The 17,836-nt window shown below is 38.4% G+C and overlaps 2 protein-coding genes and 1 non-coding gene across 3 annotated transcripts; 2 read left to right on the forward strand and 1 right to left on the reverse strand.

The window, feature by feature from the left end:
• Positions 1 to 59: 59 nt before the first annotated feature.
• LOC134223763 (UPF0587 protein GA18326) lies at positions 60 to 828 on the reverse strand. The gene is made up of 2 exons (XM_062702950.1): positions 371 to 828; positions 60 to 314 (listed from the first exon to the last, which is right to left on the reverse strand). Exons 1-2 carry the CDS (start codon positions 621 to 623, stop codon positions 76 to 78), a joined length of 492 nt encoding a protein of 163 aa, XP_062558934.1. The 5' UTR covers positions 624 to 828; the 3' UTR covers positions 60 to 75.
• A 2,573-nt stretch (positions 829 to 3,401) lies between these two features.
• Positions 3,402 to 9,804, forward strand: LOC134226643 (GDP-fucose protein O-fucosyltransferase 1). The gene is made up of 2 exons (XM_062707543.1): positions 3,402 to 3,605; positions 7,852 to 9,804. The coding sequence occupies exons 1-2, from the start codon at positions 3,506 to 3,508 to the stop codon at positions 8,952 to 8,954; spliced, it is 1,203 nt and encodes a 400-aa protein (XP_062563527.1). The 5' UTR covers positions 3,402 to 3,505; the 3' UTR covers positions 8,955 to 9,804.
• Positions 7,727 to 7,798, forward strand: Trnae-uuc (transfer RNA glutamic acid (anticodon UUC)). Its single transcript has one exon. It is a non-coding gene; the product is annotated as a tRNA-Glu (tRNA).
• Positions 9,805 to 17,836: the final 8,032 nt, after the last annotated feature.

A 17,836-nucleotide genomic window follows, 5' to 3' on the forward strand; every position in this document is an offset into this window, starting at 1 on the left:
GGGTTTTAGATAATTTTAGTGAAATTTACTTCGACCATTCCCCAAATTAAGAAACAACATGAATTATATGAAATTCTATTTCTTCATTTTGACAAAATCAGACTCAAATTCGTAAACTCCGATGGAATTGTTATTTTTCTGATCATATTCCACCCAGTCGTCATCAGATAAGTCGATGTCCTCAAACTTGGGCCCCCCATCGGTCGCTTTGGCAATCCAGCCTGCCCGTGGACTGAAGTCTACCGGTTCCACCCCACGACAGTCGAAGGCAACTATCGTCTTAAGTTTTCCGGAATCATCGCCCGTGTAAGATGCTGTAAGTATATTGGCTAACGTTAGTCCATTGTTGTAACAATCCCGACATTCCTACCATTGCTTCCCTCGACGATGTCGATGCTGTTCTCGCGGGAACACATCCGGCATTTCATGTAGAAATTGAATCCCTTTGGGTTACGCGTGTCTTCATTGACGTGCTCACCTTCGGTTATGTCGTGCCATTTGTCCGACTCTTCGCCGCAGTTGGTGCACTTGATTTTCAAGAAGAATGGATAGTTCGGGTGGCAGGTCTTCAGTTCTTCTATGTTCTCGAGAGTGGCCTTGATTTGGAGACCGATCTTGACCATCGTGTTTCTACAAAACTTACTTGCTTATGAAAACGGTAAAAAAAAAGCTATAATATAGATATATTTTGTAGCCGGTTATCCAAAAAGTGCTGTCCAATGAGAGCTCGAAGTTTCTCCCTGTCCTGCTCATGCCCATTTGTTGACAAAAAAGAACGAGCAGGACGGGAACAACTTCGAGCTACTTCGAGCTGCTCATTGGACGGCACTAATGTTTATTGCTTATTCTGTCACGGTACAACTGCCGTCCGGCGAAACTTGAAGTTGAAAGAAAATGTCAAAAAGTGCTACTCTCATGCATGAGAGAGGTGAGAGTGCGAGTGCCTTTTCTAGCACCATAGGGCACTGCACGGAATAATTTGTCTCTTTTTCGCTGCAAAGAAATTAGAAAACAACAAGGCCAGTAAACGTCAAAATGTATGAGGAACGAAAGAGAAAGAGATGTTCCCGTGCAGTGCCCTATACTTCAAAACGCCTATACTTGATTACGTTCTGATTTAGAGATGAAATTCAACAATATTGTAAAAAAATCAGGGATAGCAGCCCGCATAAAATAAAACCATTTGCTTTATTATTATTATTATTCATATGAATTAAACAATATGGTAACTATTTATATAATCATCGACTTAAAATACGATTGTAAGTTTATCTAGAACAAATACTATACAAAATTTTTAATGTACGACGCCATATGTAATAATTTCACAACATATTGGATTTATACAATTTCATATAATCCATGTTCGATTTTCTGTGAAAAGAATACGATAAGCAACTGGGATTGGCCATCAACAGATATAGTAACAATTCTGATTGTAGCTATGATATAATCATGTATCATCTGAGGCTGATATTTTTCGTTCTGATTCCACACGTACATTCAAAAATCATATGGTTCAATGATAAAACTATCGTAAGCGTTCTTCTTCCGCATTCAGTGTGCGTATCTATTGACAGATGTACGACTGCCATATTTTATTTAGATGTGATCAATGCGGGTTTGCTCAAAGTGTTTATGTTGGTGAATTATTTTTTGTTTTATTTATTACATCGCTAAAAAGGTAAGCATAAAATACAATTATTATTCCTGCAGGATGTCATGATGTGTCATTTCCTCTAGTTTCCAACAATTTGAAGGAAAGGATACGGCTGCCCAGGTGCTGCGGATAAACCAAAAGTGATACCTCATCACATCGCAAACAGAAGGAAGATGATGTCGGCGTTTTTATCCAAGGAACTGGCCGAACGATGTCAATCTGTAAGGACGATGAAGTGCTGCTGGTTCTGCGTGGTCACTAAAAGGGCAATCAAGTAGGCAATATTGTGCAAGTTTACCGGAAAAAGTTCCTTTTTGTTGGATGAATCCAGCGAGAGCAGGTCCGCCGCATTACCATTCACCCGTCGAAGTACCGGATTTTGGGCTGAAGATGGACAAGGATTGCAAAAAGACTCTGGGCCACCGTACCGCCGGATGACCAGTAGCGTTACCGAAGAAGAGGATCAAGTGCACCAAGGAAACGGCCGCAACTTCCACCATGGACACCAGTTATTAAACTTCCCTAGGAGACTACTGTTTCTTTCATTCATGTGCAATCAAAAGTACCGAATTAATTTAAAAAGGAAGTGAGAAGCAAATGATTTTCTCAATAAAACACCTTATTAGCATGTAGAATATTTGTTTTGATTTCATTAAATAAGTGGAAAAATACCAATGATTGTTTCTACTAATAAAAGATAAGAGATATGGTTCGTAGATTTTTGTTTCATGTATCATTCTACTGTATCCGCATTGCATCCCATAATGTTTTATCTGATAACAAGGATTGTAACTAAACCGCATCACATATTGTGCATTGAAAAAAATGTACTGGAAAATGCCCACTTTTGTACAGTGATTATACTTAACCCCCCATTACCCACGTGGTTGATTTGCCAAACACAATTTAACATACTGTAAAAACCACTTAGGATGAGGTTAGTTTATCATAGTTATAAACAGCAATCGAAATGGCAAGAATAAAATTATTTATCATCATAAATGATCTGAGAGATGGTCCAATTACGGTTCAGAGTTATGCGGGTACGTACGAACAATAATAATAAACTATAGAGAAAGATTGTCGCTGTCGTCAATGGTGAAACATCTTTTGCTGGCGAGGATAGGGCGATAAATGTCAACGAAGGAAAAATCAGTACGTTTTGACAGTTGTGTACCCAACATGTATGGGAACGAGGTAAATAAATAAGGGAACTGCAGTGACAATGTTCCTCTATATGGTTTATTACCTCGATTGTACGAACCAGTCACCCGAAATGAGCAGCTGCATTTGGGTATACTGGGCAGTGGCGTAGCCACGGGGGTGGTTTTGGGTATAACCCCCCCCCCAAAGACAAAATTTTTGGAAGAAATTTTTTTTTCGAAAAAAAATGTTCAGAAACCCCCCCCCAGACCAATTTTCTGGCTACGCCACTGATACTGGGTACCAAAAAGAGAATTCTTAAGTACTTACGTACAAAACACATTGTTGGGTAGAGTGCCATAGCACCGCGGATGATGGGCGTTTATCTAACTTTGTACCGAATGCACATAATATTTCAAAATATAAAATGAATGCTCACGAACAGTTTGATTTTGGTTTCACAATTTTATTTTAGTCACTGATCATCCCGATCATCCTGAGCATAAAGATTTCCGTGTATGGTAACTCAGCGATGACACTCGCGACCCCGCACTCATATTTTTGTTTGCTCGTCTCTCTGTTTCTGCTTTGTGGTTCTTCCCACTTTCCCAGGTTCTTTCTTCATTCGTCTTCAATCATCAAAACAATCAACCGAAAATTTTGTGCTTGAAACTTTGTTGAAAAGTGGGAGGATTTTTCAAAATGAAAAACGTATTTTTCGCAGTTTTCCTTTGTTGTGCCTTAAATATCAGAATAAACAGTGCGAGTGAAGATGCTTACATTTTGTATTGTCCTTGCATGGGTGAGTAAAATCTTATTTCCTTGCTTGTATTTTAGACCGGCTAAATGCCGTGTTTATAGATAGGTACAGTAAACGCTCGAATTTTAGATCACGTATAATAGCTGGGCCTGGGCCTGTATATATTTTATTTCACTTTGCATGTACATCCGTTTATTGAATGTCCTATGGAAGAAACGATTAATTCTCTAAATATTTTAATACACTGGAGTTACATACACGAATTTTGGGAACAACTAGTTTTTTAGCTAGATTTTGAAAATTATTTGTTTGTGGCTTTTCAAAAAGGTCGGGAGACATGTAGAAGCCGTGTAAAAACTGATTTTCGTAGAATTCGTTTTTTACGCGGTTTTGATTCCCGCGGTACGTATCCATCGTATGCAAATCGACATCAGTGTATTGAATGTAACAAGCTCATCAATAAAAAATTTGGTCAACTCAAGCTCCAGTAGAAAAAAAGTGCATTAACCGATTTATTTCTAGCTTCTGTAGAAAATAGTAGTTTGTGCAACAAGTTGCAAAAAGATGATTTTTTTAGCACGAGTTGTACCTACGTACGGTTGAAGTTGTACGGCAAGCCTCGTTGGATAAATACTATGAGTGCGGAAAAAATCGAGTTTTGCAATGAGTTGCACACGCTATTTTTTGCAATGACGAAAAATGGACTTGAATTTGATCAATTTGTACCAAAATTGTAGAGTCTAATTGACTCCACATGATCATTCTTGCCAATAAATCATGTTGCTGCAGAAAACAACAGATCCCATATTACCGTGCCACATTGCATAGTTCGATAAGCCGTGAAGCGATAGATGTACTTGCCTTTGGAAATTTCGATGTCATGTCCATCAAACTGTTTCATGTATTACGCGACGCAGAGAATACACTATTTGAACAGTTACCCAAGCTCATTCAGCAAAATGTAGTCATGTAACTGTTGGTTTTTCATTATAGCACCCAAATGAGTGTTATAATGAATATTATGCAACCCATTTGAGTTGCATAATGTTCATTAAAGCACCCATTTCGTTGGTATGGAAAAGTAAGCCGTTTTATCACTCAAAGACGAACTGTAAACCAGATATTATGATCAGGAATTGCAAAAAAAAAGATATTTTAGTTACGGTTGTATACAAGACACGACCGCTCGACGTAAACTAAATACTACCAAGCATCTCCCACTCTGTGAGGGAGTAGGGACCCCATCTGAAGTAGCTGGACTGAAATAATCAAACAATGCGGAGATCCATAAAGTACGTCACGCAAAAATTTGCGATTTTCAACCCCCCTCCCCCATTTGTAACAAATTCTAATTTATTTGTAAGGATCGTCATGCTGCTCTGATCCCCCCTCTCCCTATAGGCGTGACGTACTTTGTGGATGGCTCCTAGGCATTATTACTATTTGAAAATGTCTACATAATTTGATTAAAAATTTCTAAAAGAAATCAACATTTGAAACATCTTACATTATCTGTACTGCCGCTATTAGCATAAGCGTCCCATGTCCCATTAATCACGGCGACTCAATCTTTCACAATGTGCTGCCAAATTCTTCTACCATTTTTTTCTACAAATTTTTCATCATCCAGCACTATTTCACTTCCACCATAGCCCAGGAGCATATGCGATCTTGTGATAATGGTACCGCTTCATTGCACCCAAGCTCTCCTAATCGCTCTCTCAAGCGCTAGATTGAACAGTAGATTCGAGAATGCATCGCCCTGCTTCAATCCATCTAAGGTATAGGTAACAAATGATGTCGATATTTCATCCGCAACCATTAAACTTGGTTTCGATCCGCCCAACGTTACACGAATCAGCCGTATCAGTTTTCCCGGAAAACCATCTTATAGCATAATTTATCATAATGTGAATCCTATATTGTGTAGAATCTATCAATTTAAATTTATCATAATATAATTAATTTAAAGCCTCAGTTCCCATACCATTGGTAACCCTTTTCAAGCAGCAACTCATTTGAGATCTGTTGACTAACATTACCCTCCTTAGCCGTGCAGTAAGACGCGCGGCTACAAAGCAAGACCATGCTGAGGGTGGCTGGGTTCGATTCCCGGTGCCGTTTTCGGATTGGAAATTGTCTCGACTTCCCTGGGCATAAAAGTACCATCGTGTGCTAGCCTGATGATATACGAATGCAAAAATGGTAACCTGGCTTAGAAACCTCGCAGTTAATAACTGTGGAAGTGCTTAATGAACACTATGCTGCGAGGCGGCTCTGTCCCCAGTGTGAGGATGTAATGCCAAGAAGAAGAAGAAGAACATTACATTACATTACAACATAACATTACCTTATGTATATTCAATATTCTTTTCTGCCATTCAGCGTCACTATAATCCACAGGCCTTGCATTGAACAAATTACATTACCTTGATCAGAGTGTATGTAATTAAGAGTGGCGACATGTGCCGCATTTGACAGGTCTCCTGCTCGTTTGGAACGCAATTTTGTATGGGAATGACAGATGAATTTTGTTCCAATTCTGACAGTGTCGCCACTCTTAATTACATACACTCTGACCTTGATATTACATTAATTTAAAAATTAAAATTTTATTTTGTTTTTCTATGCTAAACAGCCAACACCATAATCAAACTTATTCACAATAATCAATGCTCGTTTCAAAGGCATTTTAATATTTTATATCACATGGAATGAATTCTACCGGTTTCCTGGACGAAATGCTGGAAAATTTCAGTCTCTGTGGGTCAGATTTGCAAGACATTAATGTGTCATCTTCCCTTCATTATTCAATTCCATACAGCATCACAGAGATCACTAATTAGGGTCTGTCTCAATTGGATAATTAAACTGAAATTAAACTTAAAAGTGACATTTCAATAATTACCAAATAACCCTGCTCGCAGAGCAAGATTACTTTTGACAGATATCGAATCATTTTCCATCGATGTCCTATTGGAATTGCTGGGTAGCACCAGCCATTCTTATAACGGGGTGATTTTTTAATTTTCGAACTGTCACTTTTAAGTTTAATTCTCCAAATGAGACAGACCCTCAGCAATATCTTTCCCTACCTGTTTGTAAGGACATGAGCGTGGCAGTTGCTAATTATTAAAAATCACTAATACACTGAAACTTGCAGCGTTAATCAATCAATTCATATGATTAAGTTTGCGCTTTCGTATATAGGTTCGATATGCCTCACTTGCCTTTATTTTAATTGTTGTTTGTATTGGAAGGTACCTACAATATTCGATGCAAAATATGACGTAGAATATTAGGCAACGTCAAAACCCCAAAATAAAAAAAAAATTAAAAATGGGTTTATATTTGAGGTAACAAGTCCGTATATAATTGTTGTGGCAACGGAACAGCAGCGCTGAGAACACGGTCCACATCGCTTACCTTCTCACCGCTTTGTCGCTGGGCTTATCGATGACTGCTTCAAGCTGTCATACGATAGACGTCAGAAGCATAAACCAGATATCGTTCAACATATATGTTGTCATCATTGTTAGATTGTTGCACGCTAAGACTGTTAACATACATGTGTCGTTCATTCTATTAGATTATACAGTAGTTTTATTCCGCTTACGTTCGCGCCTTTTTTTTAATAAGATATGACCAATCATATCACGGGCACCTCCCACTAACGCTTCGTAACAATAATCAAAGTCCATCGATTACATGGTCCATATAATTGAGGTTTACCTGTATTAGGCCACCGAATATCAGTTCAAACAAACGACCATTAGGACGGGCCAAACCACAAAAAATCGTGGGTGATGTGGAAGAAGAAAAGAATATTTGTTCCGGTTTTACTTCACTTACTTCTTACTTCTACATACTTCTGCGCTGATATTCATAATATATTAATAACTTATTTTTTCATAAAAAATATCATATACCTAGATTCCTGTAGTTTGTTTCTTTAATCAACATTGAAATCAATTTCCCGAGTAAAGTTGTGCATGGCTAAACTCTTATATCCACATATAAACCCTTTTGCACCTCACATTCTATTGCCAAACTTTCGATTTCATATCACATCTGCGCGTTTGATCCACACTCACTCACGCTTACGTATCAATGGCCCAATTATATAACTTTTGTTAGCTTTCGTTTCATCTCAGTTCATGAAATCCCATATGGTCTAGTGGCTAGGATATCTGGCTTTCACCCAGAAGGCCCGGGTTCGATTCCCGGTATGGGAATTCTTTTTTGGTACCCCTCTAAGTTTTCTTTTCGTTTGTTCACCATTTTCTAGGGCGTTTTGGTAACCAGGCAGAACATTTCCTGGGTGCGTTGGGCTTTGCCCACGGTTTGAATAGAACACTGGTGCTCCCACCATGGGTTGAATATAGGAAAGGAGCAGCAAACTCGGTTCAGGTACCGTTCGACACTTATTTCCAGGTAGAACCCTTGTCCGAATACACCCCAGTGGTTACGATGGAAAATTTCATGAAAAAAATAGCACCAACATTGTGGCCACCGGCGCAACGTATTTCCTTCTGCTACACGGAAAGGATGGGATTGGATGGAAGTACAGGTGGTGGATGCAATGCTAAAAGTGGTAACCCTTTTGGCCCGTTCTGGGATACGTTCGAAATTGATTTTGCCAAATCGGAGTTTTTCGGACCCAAACTAAACTACGACATTCACCACCATGATATGGCCTACAAATGGGCAGAGAAATACCCGCGTGAAAAGTGGCCTGTGATTGCTTTCACTGGAGCGCCGGCTAGCTTCCCAATACAAATTGAGAACCGTAAGCTGCACAAGTATATGAAGTGGTCAGTTACCATTGAAAATGCAGCTCGTGAATTCATTCAAAATGCACTGCCCAAAGGAGCATTTATGGGAATCCATTTGCGAAATGGCATCGACTGGATTAGGGCATGTGAACACGTCAAAGACAGCGCCAATTTATTTTCGTCGCCGCAATGCCTCGGTTATCGAAACGAGAAGGGATCGCTCACATTGGAAATGTGTCTTCCATCGAGCGATACCATAATCCGTCAGATCAAGCGGCAGATCAAAAACCACAAAGAAGCTTATAAAAATAATGACATTAAATCGGTGTTTGTGGCTTCTGATAATAATCACATGATACCCGATCTTACCGAGGCACTGAAACGGATGGACATTGCGGTGATTAAATTGCCAGAGAACAATCCCCATCTGGATCTAGCCATTCTTGGGATGTCCAACCACTTCATCGGAAACTGTGTATCGTCGTACTCGGCTTTCGTTAGGAGAGAACGCGAAGCAAAGGGTTTTCCGTCCACATTCTGGGCCTTTCCGGCAGAAAAACACATGTCCAAGACGACGAAAGCCAACGGTGGCTCGGTGACGCATGAAGAGCTGTGATTGTGTTGAGATTACTACGCGATGATCGATCATGAGATCATTGGATGAAACAGAAGTGCGAGTTGTGGCAAATAAAACACAACAAACGAGGCTGACCCAAGGTTTATCGCCTATGTGTGAACGATGCACATAAACTTTTTTACTCTCACATTAGTGGACGATGGTTGTTTTGGTTTGTCTAGCGTGCGTAATAATATGGAGGGTAGAAGTACCGGTTATGGCTATTAGGAAGAAGCTTGAGCGTATTTCATGTGGCAATAAAATTGATTTATAAAATTCATAAAGATCAATGTTTTTCTGACTAACAACCGAGGATGCTTTTATTAGACAGGAATATTTTACACAAAGCTGGTCAGAAACCATATGTTTTCTAGATTGATTAGGAATAAATGTAGCCTACAATCATCACTGGTACTTCTTCTCTCTTTGCATAGGACTATGGTTCTGGTAGCTTGTATTTCGGTTTGATCTAGTATAATAGCAAACGAACACAACCCATGGTAAGTTATCTCTCTCTCGTCGTGCAACCTTGCTGGTGGTGCGTTTTTGTTGACTGAGTGACTAGTATTATTCAGTACTGACCCACAAGAACTGGCGGTTTGTTTTCGCGAATAAAAAACAATTTCGGTTAGCAGATTAAACGTTATTTTATGGCACGAACGATTTGCTGTGAATGAATGAGCACGTATGTTTTTTTTCTTGTTTGTCAGACAATATTACTAGAACTATAATAGACTTAGGAAAAATAAGTATTCTAAACTAATAATGAGGATGATTGAGTATTCTGGAGACTGATGTTATTATAATACATATAAGGAAAATAATTTAAATGAAAACATTGATATATCGATATTTGCGTTTTCTTTCACATTCGAAATCCTGACAAACTACAGTTTTACCAATACTTTTGATTTGGTGTTAACTGAGCTGTGGTATTCCCTATATGTGCATGTGTTAGAATCAGTTGCATGTCATTGCAGCGTCCTTTTAGTCTAGTTTAATTTTATTCTTTAAGTAAATTCGAAATGGTAAATTCATACCTTCTCACCGATCTATAATAGCGATTTTTTCTGGAAATGACCTTATAAGATTTGCTACAGGAGAACCTCCAAAAATTTCATTATTACTTCCTTCAGTTTTTCCTTCAAAATTCCTCCGAAAATTTTTTAAGAACTTCTACGAATTTCTCCAGGAATTTCTCAGAGAATTGCTCCGGAAATTCTTCTAGGAAATGCTCAATGAATTTTTTTCCGTGTGATTCTTTGTGAATTTCTGAAGAAATTTTAAAAGAAACTACGGAAGAATATCTTTCGAAAAAAAAAGAAAATCCGGGATAAATTCCTGACGAAATTCGCGGAAGAATTGCTGTAGGGAATGTCGGAAGAATCCCTGGAGGAGTTTGTGGAGGAATTCGTTGATGAATTTTTGGAGAAGTATTCGGAGGAGTTCCTGGTGAAATCCTTTAAGGATTTTTTGGTGGAATTTTCGGATTTCATGAGGAATGTCTGGAGGACCTCTTGCCTGACCCGAATGAATGCTCGGGGAAATTCCTGATGGAGTTTCCGGAGGAGTCTATTGAGTGATTTTCGAAGAAATTTCTTATGGAATTACGAAATGTTGGAGGAAATACGCCAGGGATGCATGGAAGGAATTCCGGATTAGTTGCTGGAGGAACTCTGTAAAAAAATCTGGAAGAACATAAATAAACTCTTGAAGTAATCGTTGCCAACTACGCAGTCTACGGAGAGTCTCCAAATCGTCAAACTGATCGATCTACCTTGCTCGATGCCTACCTCGCCTTCTTGTGCCCATCGAATCGTTATCGAGAACCATTTTCACCGGGTTATTGTTCGATGTTCTGGCTTCGTGCGCGGCCCACCGCTGTCTTCTGATTTCTTTTCGAAAACTTTTAGTGCACGTTGGTCCTACCAGGCTAAGGATTTTGAAGATAGTTAATTTGGGACGACAGCGAATTCTATTCGATCGGGACGTCTTGGGAAACCAAAAGTACGTACGATTTTCAGCCACGGTGCGTCTCAGATTTTCTCTGCTTTCTCTGCTTTCTGTATCTTTCTCTCAAGTACACGAAAGAATAAAAAGATGTCAGAATGTCCCTCAAACTCTAACTAAGCACGTTACCCGCTTCATTGTTGCCTTGATCATCCGTGTCAGTTTATCCGAAAATTCGTGTTGGTGTTTTAGCTTCCCTAGCTGGTCTCGATAGATTTTATCATAAGCGGGGTGTCCTACGAAAAGCCGTCTCACAAAGTAAAAGGATGTAAAGTATCAGAAGGCTGAAATGCATCGTAATACGAACTTTACGATGGAACACAAGTTGGGTTGAATTGTGAATAATAACTAAAATATGAAGAATAGAAAATATAGAATAAATAACAAAAACAGAATGAAGAATAAAGAGTTAAGTGTAAATAATGAAGAATAGAGAAAAAACTTCCTTAGCCGTGCGGTAAGACGCGCGGCTACAAAGCAAGACCATGCTGAGGGTGGCTGGGTTCGATTCCCGGTGCCGGTCTAGGCAATTTTCGGATTGGAAATTGTATCGATTTCCCTGGGCATAAAAGTATCATCGTGTTAGCCTCATGATATACGAATGCAAAAATGGTAACATGGCTAAGAAACCTCGCAGTTAATAACTGTGGAAGTGCTTAATGAATACTAAGCTGCGAGGCGGCTCTGTCCCAGTGTGGGGATGTAATGCCAATAAGAAGAAGAAGAAGAAGAGAAAAAACAAAGCCCGAGAGAAGAATAAGGAAGATGGAGAAAGAAAGTAGGAAAATGGAAGAAAAAACGGGAAGAGAGGTAGGAAAAAGATAAAGAAACAAGGAAGAAGAAAGAAGGAAAAAAAAGAAAGAAGAAATAAGAAAAAAGGAAGAAAGGAAGAAAGAAGACGGAAGAATGACGAATGAAGGAGGAAGCAAAAATGTAAATCGAAGAAGAAAAATGGAAAAAAATGGAGGAAGGAATAAGGTTGAAAGAAGAAAGAAGGACGTAGAAGGAAGACTGAAGAAGAAAGGTGAAAGAATGAAGAAGGAAAAAAAGAAGGAACAATTAAGAAAAAAAAAGAAAAGGAAAGAGGTAGACGAGAGAAGGTAAGAAGAAAAAGGGAAAAACGAAGAGGAGGAAAAAGAAGGAAGAAGAAAACAGCAAGAAAGAAGAGGGAAAAAGAAAGAAGCATGAAAGAACAAGTATAGAAGGAAGAAAGAAAAAGGAAAACAGAAGAAAGAATGAAGAAGAAAGATGAAGAAAGTAGTAGAAAGATGAAGGAAGAAGAAAGAACCAAGAATGAATAAGGTAGAAGGGAGAAGGAAGAAAGAAAATGGAAGAAGAAAGAATGAACAAGAAAGAAGTCAATAAGTGAGAATGAAAATGGAAGAAGAAAATAGGATAACAGGAGAGAAAGAAGGAAGAAGAAATAAGATAAAAGCAAGACAGAAGAAAAAAGTCAGTAGAGAGATAGAGAAAAGAAGAAAGGAAAATAAGAAGGAAGACGAAGAAAGAAGAAGGAAGTTGGAAGATAGAAGGAAAAAGTAAGAAGAAAGAAAGAAAAAATGATGGTAAAAAAATAAGAAGGAAGAAAAATTCATTTTTTTTCTTTTTTGTTCCTTGCAGAAACAAGGAAGAAGAGAGATAGCAGAATAAAAAATAAATGTAGAAGTATGCTAATACACCCGATTCTTTTTTTACACGGGGGATGCGTTCCGTGTAAAAAAAGTTTTCAGTTCAAAATTTGAAAATCCGTGTAAAAAAAGTTTTATGATTTCTCGACAAATCATGCAAAATTGAGCAACTTTGCAAAAAATTTGTATGGGATTTTTTTTACACGGCCGTGTAAAAAAAAATCCGTGTGAAAACAGAATTGGGTGTATCTATTATTTATTATATATTTATTACACTCAGCTGACGAAAATAGTCTTAATGAATATGTCTAGGTTAAATAATATTCAATTTTCTTTTTCTATAAGCGAATTGAAATGCAGACATAACATATGTCGAACGGAAGTAACCATGTGAATCATTGCAAAAATTGGCTGGTCAATCTGTAAAGAGTGCGATGAGAGCTCGATTGCAACAGAGATCGCAGTCTTAGCATTCTTCCTGAAGTCCTAAAGTTAAGCTGCGACAAAAGACGGGGGCAATTGATGTCATTGTTGAGCAATTTGACAACAAATGTTACTTGCTACACCTTACGCCTCCGATCAAGGGTTTGGAGGCCAAGCAGTTGACGTCTGTCGGTATACGCTGGAAGGTTCATTGCGGGATCACGCCACGGTAGATGTTTGAGGGCTAAGATCCTTTTCTGGACACGCTCAATTCCCGCACATTACGTCGTTCGGTGCCCAAACAACAGATCCGTTTTCAGAATTGGTCGGTCGAGAGCGACATTATCAAATTGATTAATGTTTAATACAATCATCAATACTGCGAACGATAACATAGTTCTTGAGATCATCAGCGGAAATCAGCTTGCACTTAAAGCCAAGCGATGTGGCAACATCGTTGAAAACAGATGAAGAATAATAACGGACCCAAGTTGCTTACTTGCGGGACGCCAGAAGTGCTGATAAATGGTAAGGAGTCTTAACACTAGTCTGTTTGCATGCATTATGCAATATATGCACATCGATGGAATATGACAACAGGAACTCCATCAACTCAATCAGAACGATCGCTGGCGTTATTTAGAACGTTTCAAGATCCACTGTATTGAGAGCTTCATCAAAGACTTTATTCGGAACGGTAGAGTTTTTCCTTTCACTGTTTACAAAGCTCCAGAAAAAATTCGGGTCCCGACTACAGGTGTGCTCCGGTCCGAAAACCGTCGGCAGCGCTGTTTGTCAGAATGCTGGCCGTCACGCTGACGGCGTGCCAATTATCTATTACATTTATTCTTTAAAGTTTTTTTTCTCTTCATTTTTTTTGGATATTTTCAAGATATTAACGTGAAAAACTTTAGAATTTCACGGGAAAAGTCTTAGGAACTTCCCCTTTTCCAAAATATTCATTTGGAAATTATTTTCCAATTTTTCACGTAAACTACTTTGAAGTTTCGAGAATTATTTGGAGTTTTCAGAGAAAGTTCTTTAAAACTCGCAAGGAAAACTATTAGTGAAAAAATCTTCAGAATTTCTACAGAAAAATGTTCAGAATCTCGACGGAAAGTTTTTCGGAATTTCTGTTCAATAATTTTCGAAATATGCGGAATATGCGCGAGATAGAAACTTTGAGGAATGCCGCCGCTGAATGCCGCCTACAAGGTACTATCCTAAATTTTATGCCGTCGACTAACACCAATTGCAAAAGAGTTCGTGGGGTAGTACCAGAAGGGATTCATAAACAAACGCTCCACCTCAGACCATGTGCTCACAGTACGCCAGATATTGCAGAAATGCCGCGAATACAATGTACCAAACGCATATGTACAATCGATCGAGACCAGCTATGGCAGCTTAAAAAAATGGGAAAGGGTCGTAAAGCCGAAAATCATTCGACGGAAAGGCATTTCGGGCGGAACGGTTATGAATGAAGAACGGTTTGATCAAAAATTGCATTTGGCTAAAGCGGCTTGTTTGGTCGAATGAGTCGACAGGCCGAAAATGACGTAATGGTCGTTTAATAGACAGGCCGAACGGCTTTTCAGACAAACGGCCATATCGTTTGTCCTTTTCGGCAAACGGTATTTTCGGTCAAATTACCTATTTGCCAAACGAGTTGTTCGGCGAAATGACGAGTTCGGCTGAACGATATGTCCAGTTGTATATATATTTCGGCTAAATGACCAGTTCGGCCAGATAGGTCTAATGGTTTATTCGGTCAAACACATTTCGGCCAAATGGCCCTTCCTGTTGTTTGGTCGAAAGCCATTCGGCGAAAAGCCATTTGTTCGAATGTCGCTTGGCCGAATAACACGGTAAGCTGATTCCCATTTGACGAAATTAAACGTTTGTCCGAAACGGTTGTTGGGTCGAAAATGGTTTGTCCGAAAATATAATTTTGCCGAAAGCGACATACAGCCGAAAATGACATTCGGCCGAGCTCGTAATTTGGCCATCAAAGTTGTTTGGTCTCATTTGCCTTTAAGCTGAAACTGCTCTTGGGCATAAATAATCGTTTGGCTAAATAGATCATTTAGCACAAAATGCCGTTTGATCGTTTTGCACAAAAAGCCATTTGGTCCGAAAACGGGATCGTAGCAAGCCAGGCGCGCGGATAGTTTCTTTTGAATTTGCTGTCACGTTTTTGTTCGTTCGCGCAAGGAATTGATTCGGCTGATGTTTATATTTTGCAAATTTAATAGAAAAAAAATCAATTTATCTGAAGTTTGAAATTTACGCGTTTGATGACCTTCAATAAAGTGTATTTCTTAATTAAGTGCGCGAAGTCGTTTGTTTAGTCTGTATACGAGGATGTGTTTGGTGAAATATGTGTGATAATATCAGAAATACATGGATCAATAACAAATTGCTCAGAATTGTTCTGGAAGAGTGAAGTGAATTGCTCGTGGACACTAGAAGTGGTTTTCGCTTCCTCAGTTTATTTATCCGGAATTGGAACTAGACGACTCCAATACATTGTCAGTTCCCCCCGAAAAATTGGTTCAGGTGGTTCTGTCAAACTTATTTATATCGGGAGCATTTCTCGATTAAGGTGTAAAAGGTTAAAGATGAACCTAATATTATTTTTTATTATTGTTAATAACACAATTGCATTATTCTTTAGTTAAATGGATATAGGCTCGTATATAATCTGAATGCTTAAAAATATAGATATCACTATAACGTGGTTTGTTGCTGGATTAATTGAAACGATTATTTATAGGGGTACCAACCCGTGAACAACTTGGCATCTGTAGTACGATGTAACCAACAATCAATATGAAACTAGCGATTATTTCGTGGTTCCAGTTGCGCAAATTATGAACAATCCTCGGTACCCAGAAATGTCATCTCAGTAACCAGTACGTAATCTATTAACGGCACCTTAGAACAAGATTTAGCACTGCTGTCATGGCAACATTTCGAAGATTTATTTTTTCACCAAACAAAAACAAACTTGGAAAATGTTTGGTAAAATCTTCTGACTCCTGAAAAAACATAAGCATAATCTCTCATTTTGCTCTATAAACTTCCTTTTAAATTAACTTTTAGTTCTATTTTAGCCACAGCACGAAAAATGACTTAATATCAATGAGATGACAACATATTTATTGATAGGAAAATTTTAACGACTTCTTTCGGCAAGCAAATATATATATATATATATATATATATATATGAAAAGTTGGATAAGCTTTAAAATCAGCAAAACTCTCGAATGAATAGAAAACCTAAAAAAAATGCTATATACCTATAATATAATCAATAGGTCCCATATTGCCCCTATTCAAAGCATGGTAGCACATAACATATAGGCATCTTGCATTATATTCCTGTAACCCCCTTAGACTCATCCTGGTTTGCTGGCGTAACTACGGAAAGAAGGATCCTGTTCGGAGTGCTGTTCGGTACCCCTTGTACATAAGTAGGAAAAGGTTCCATTCAAAAGCCAAAATAACTCCACGCAGAAATCCAAAAGTATTCCTTTCGAAAGTCTAAAAGGACTCCGGTCGAAAGTTTAAAATAATTTTGTTCAGAAGCCAAGATTCTGTTCGGAAGTTCAAAAACGCCATCGTGAAGCCCTAAAGAAATCGGTTCTGTAACCCAAAAGCGTTCCCTTCAGAAGTATAAAAGGATTTCTTTCGGAAACCCAAAGAACGAGACGAACATCATGAACGGAGACCTTCTGGTCTTCCGAACGGAACTTTTTTTGGTTTCGAAAGAAACTGGGTTTTTGGAACAGATTCCTCTTGCGCTTCCAAACAAAATCCTTCTAGGGATTCGGTAGGAAATCCTAGGATTTTGTTCGGAATCCCAAAAGGATTCTATTAGGAATCCCTTTCCCAGAAGCAGAAAAAGATTCCGCTTAGATGCCCAGAAAGCTCCATGTGGAAATTCAAAAATGTTCTTTTCGAAAATCAAATAGGATTCTGTTCAGAAGTCCAATAGAATTCCGTTAAGAATCCTCAAACAATTTTGTTCGGAAGTCCAACAAATATGCTTTAAAATAATAGTAGAGGAGGCTTGTACAGTTTAGTGTGTAAAAAATGTATCAAATAGCAGTAATTGAACGACGAGCGACAGTAAACTGGACAAAATTTGCAAGATGCCCAAAAGTTTGAAAAAAAAATTATCGGAGGAGCCTTGAAGATTTCTTCTGTTAAATAGGATGAAGTTCTTAAAGAAAGGAACATGTTTAGTAAGTTCATAGGATCGATGATATTTTTTTGAGATGCACAAATTTTTAGCAATTTCTGAATTCATGTTTATTTTGTTTTTGTTTTTTCGCTAGTTTCGATAGTTCGATAGAGGACCAAAATTTCTGTAAGTAATTTTTAAAATCCTTGAAGTAAATGTTGGTAAACACTGTCGCTGTCACTGGAATAGATACGCTTGTTCAATGTAAGTTGAACATCAATACATTTAAACTATGTTCCTTTGCTTAAAACAACTCAAGTCTTTCCGAGACGGACAGTGGTGCAGAACGGTGTGGTCCCAGAATATCACGTATTTTAAATAAAAATTACCGATGAAGTAAAGTGAGTCAGATTTAGTCCGAACAGGTTATTTTTAAATAAATGTATTGTAATGTCTTCTAGTATTTGAGAAGTAGTCAGGCCCAAGTGAGAGGAAACCAAGATTTCTGATATTTATTCCTCGGGGCTCAGCAACCTAAATCCTTCATGTGATGGTGTTCCTGTCGGGTTCTAGACTAGGAGGTAGCTTATACAGGGAATCGGCCGTTCCGAGTCCTCCAGGTGGATCTGA

Source organism: Armigeres subalbatus, chromosome 3, assembly GCF_024139115.2.
Source record: "Armigeres subalbatus isolate Guangzhou_Male chromosome 3, GZ_Asu_2, whole genome shotgun sequence".
Taxonomy (NCBI): Eukaryota; Metazoa; Arthropoda; class Insecta; order Diptera; family Culicidae; genus Armigeres; species Armigeres subalbatus.

What these genes read in the sequence shown, in the direction of transcription:
- LOC134226643 (XM_062707543.1), top strand. Translation starts at nt 3,506, where the DNA reads ATGAAAAACGTATTTTTCGCAGTTTTCCTTTGTTGTGCCTTAAATATC. An exon ending in TTTGTATTGTCCTTGCATGG is followed by an intron (nt 3,606 to 7,851) that starts GTGAGTAAAATC and finishes ACCATTTTCTAG; the next exon opens with GGCGTTTTGGTAACCAGGCA.
- LOC134223763 (XM_062702950.1), bottom strand. Translation starts at nt 623, where the DNA reads ATGGTCAAGATCGGTCTCCAAATCAAGGCCACTCTCGAGAACATAGAA. An exon ending in CATCGTCGAGGGAAGCAATG is followed by an intron (nt 315 to 370) that starts GTAGGAATGTCG and finishes ATATACTTACAG; the next exon opens with CATCTTACACGGGCGATGAT.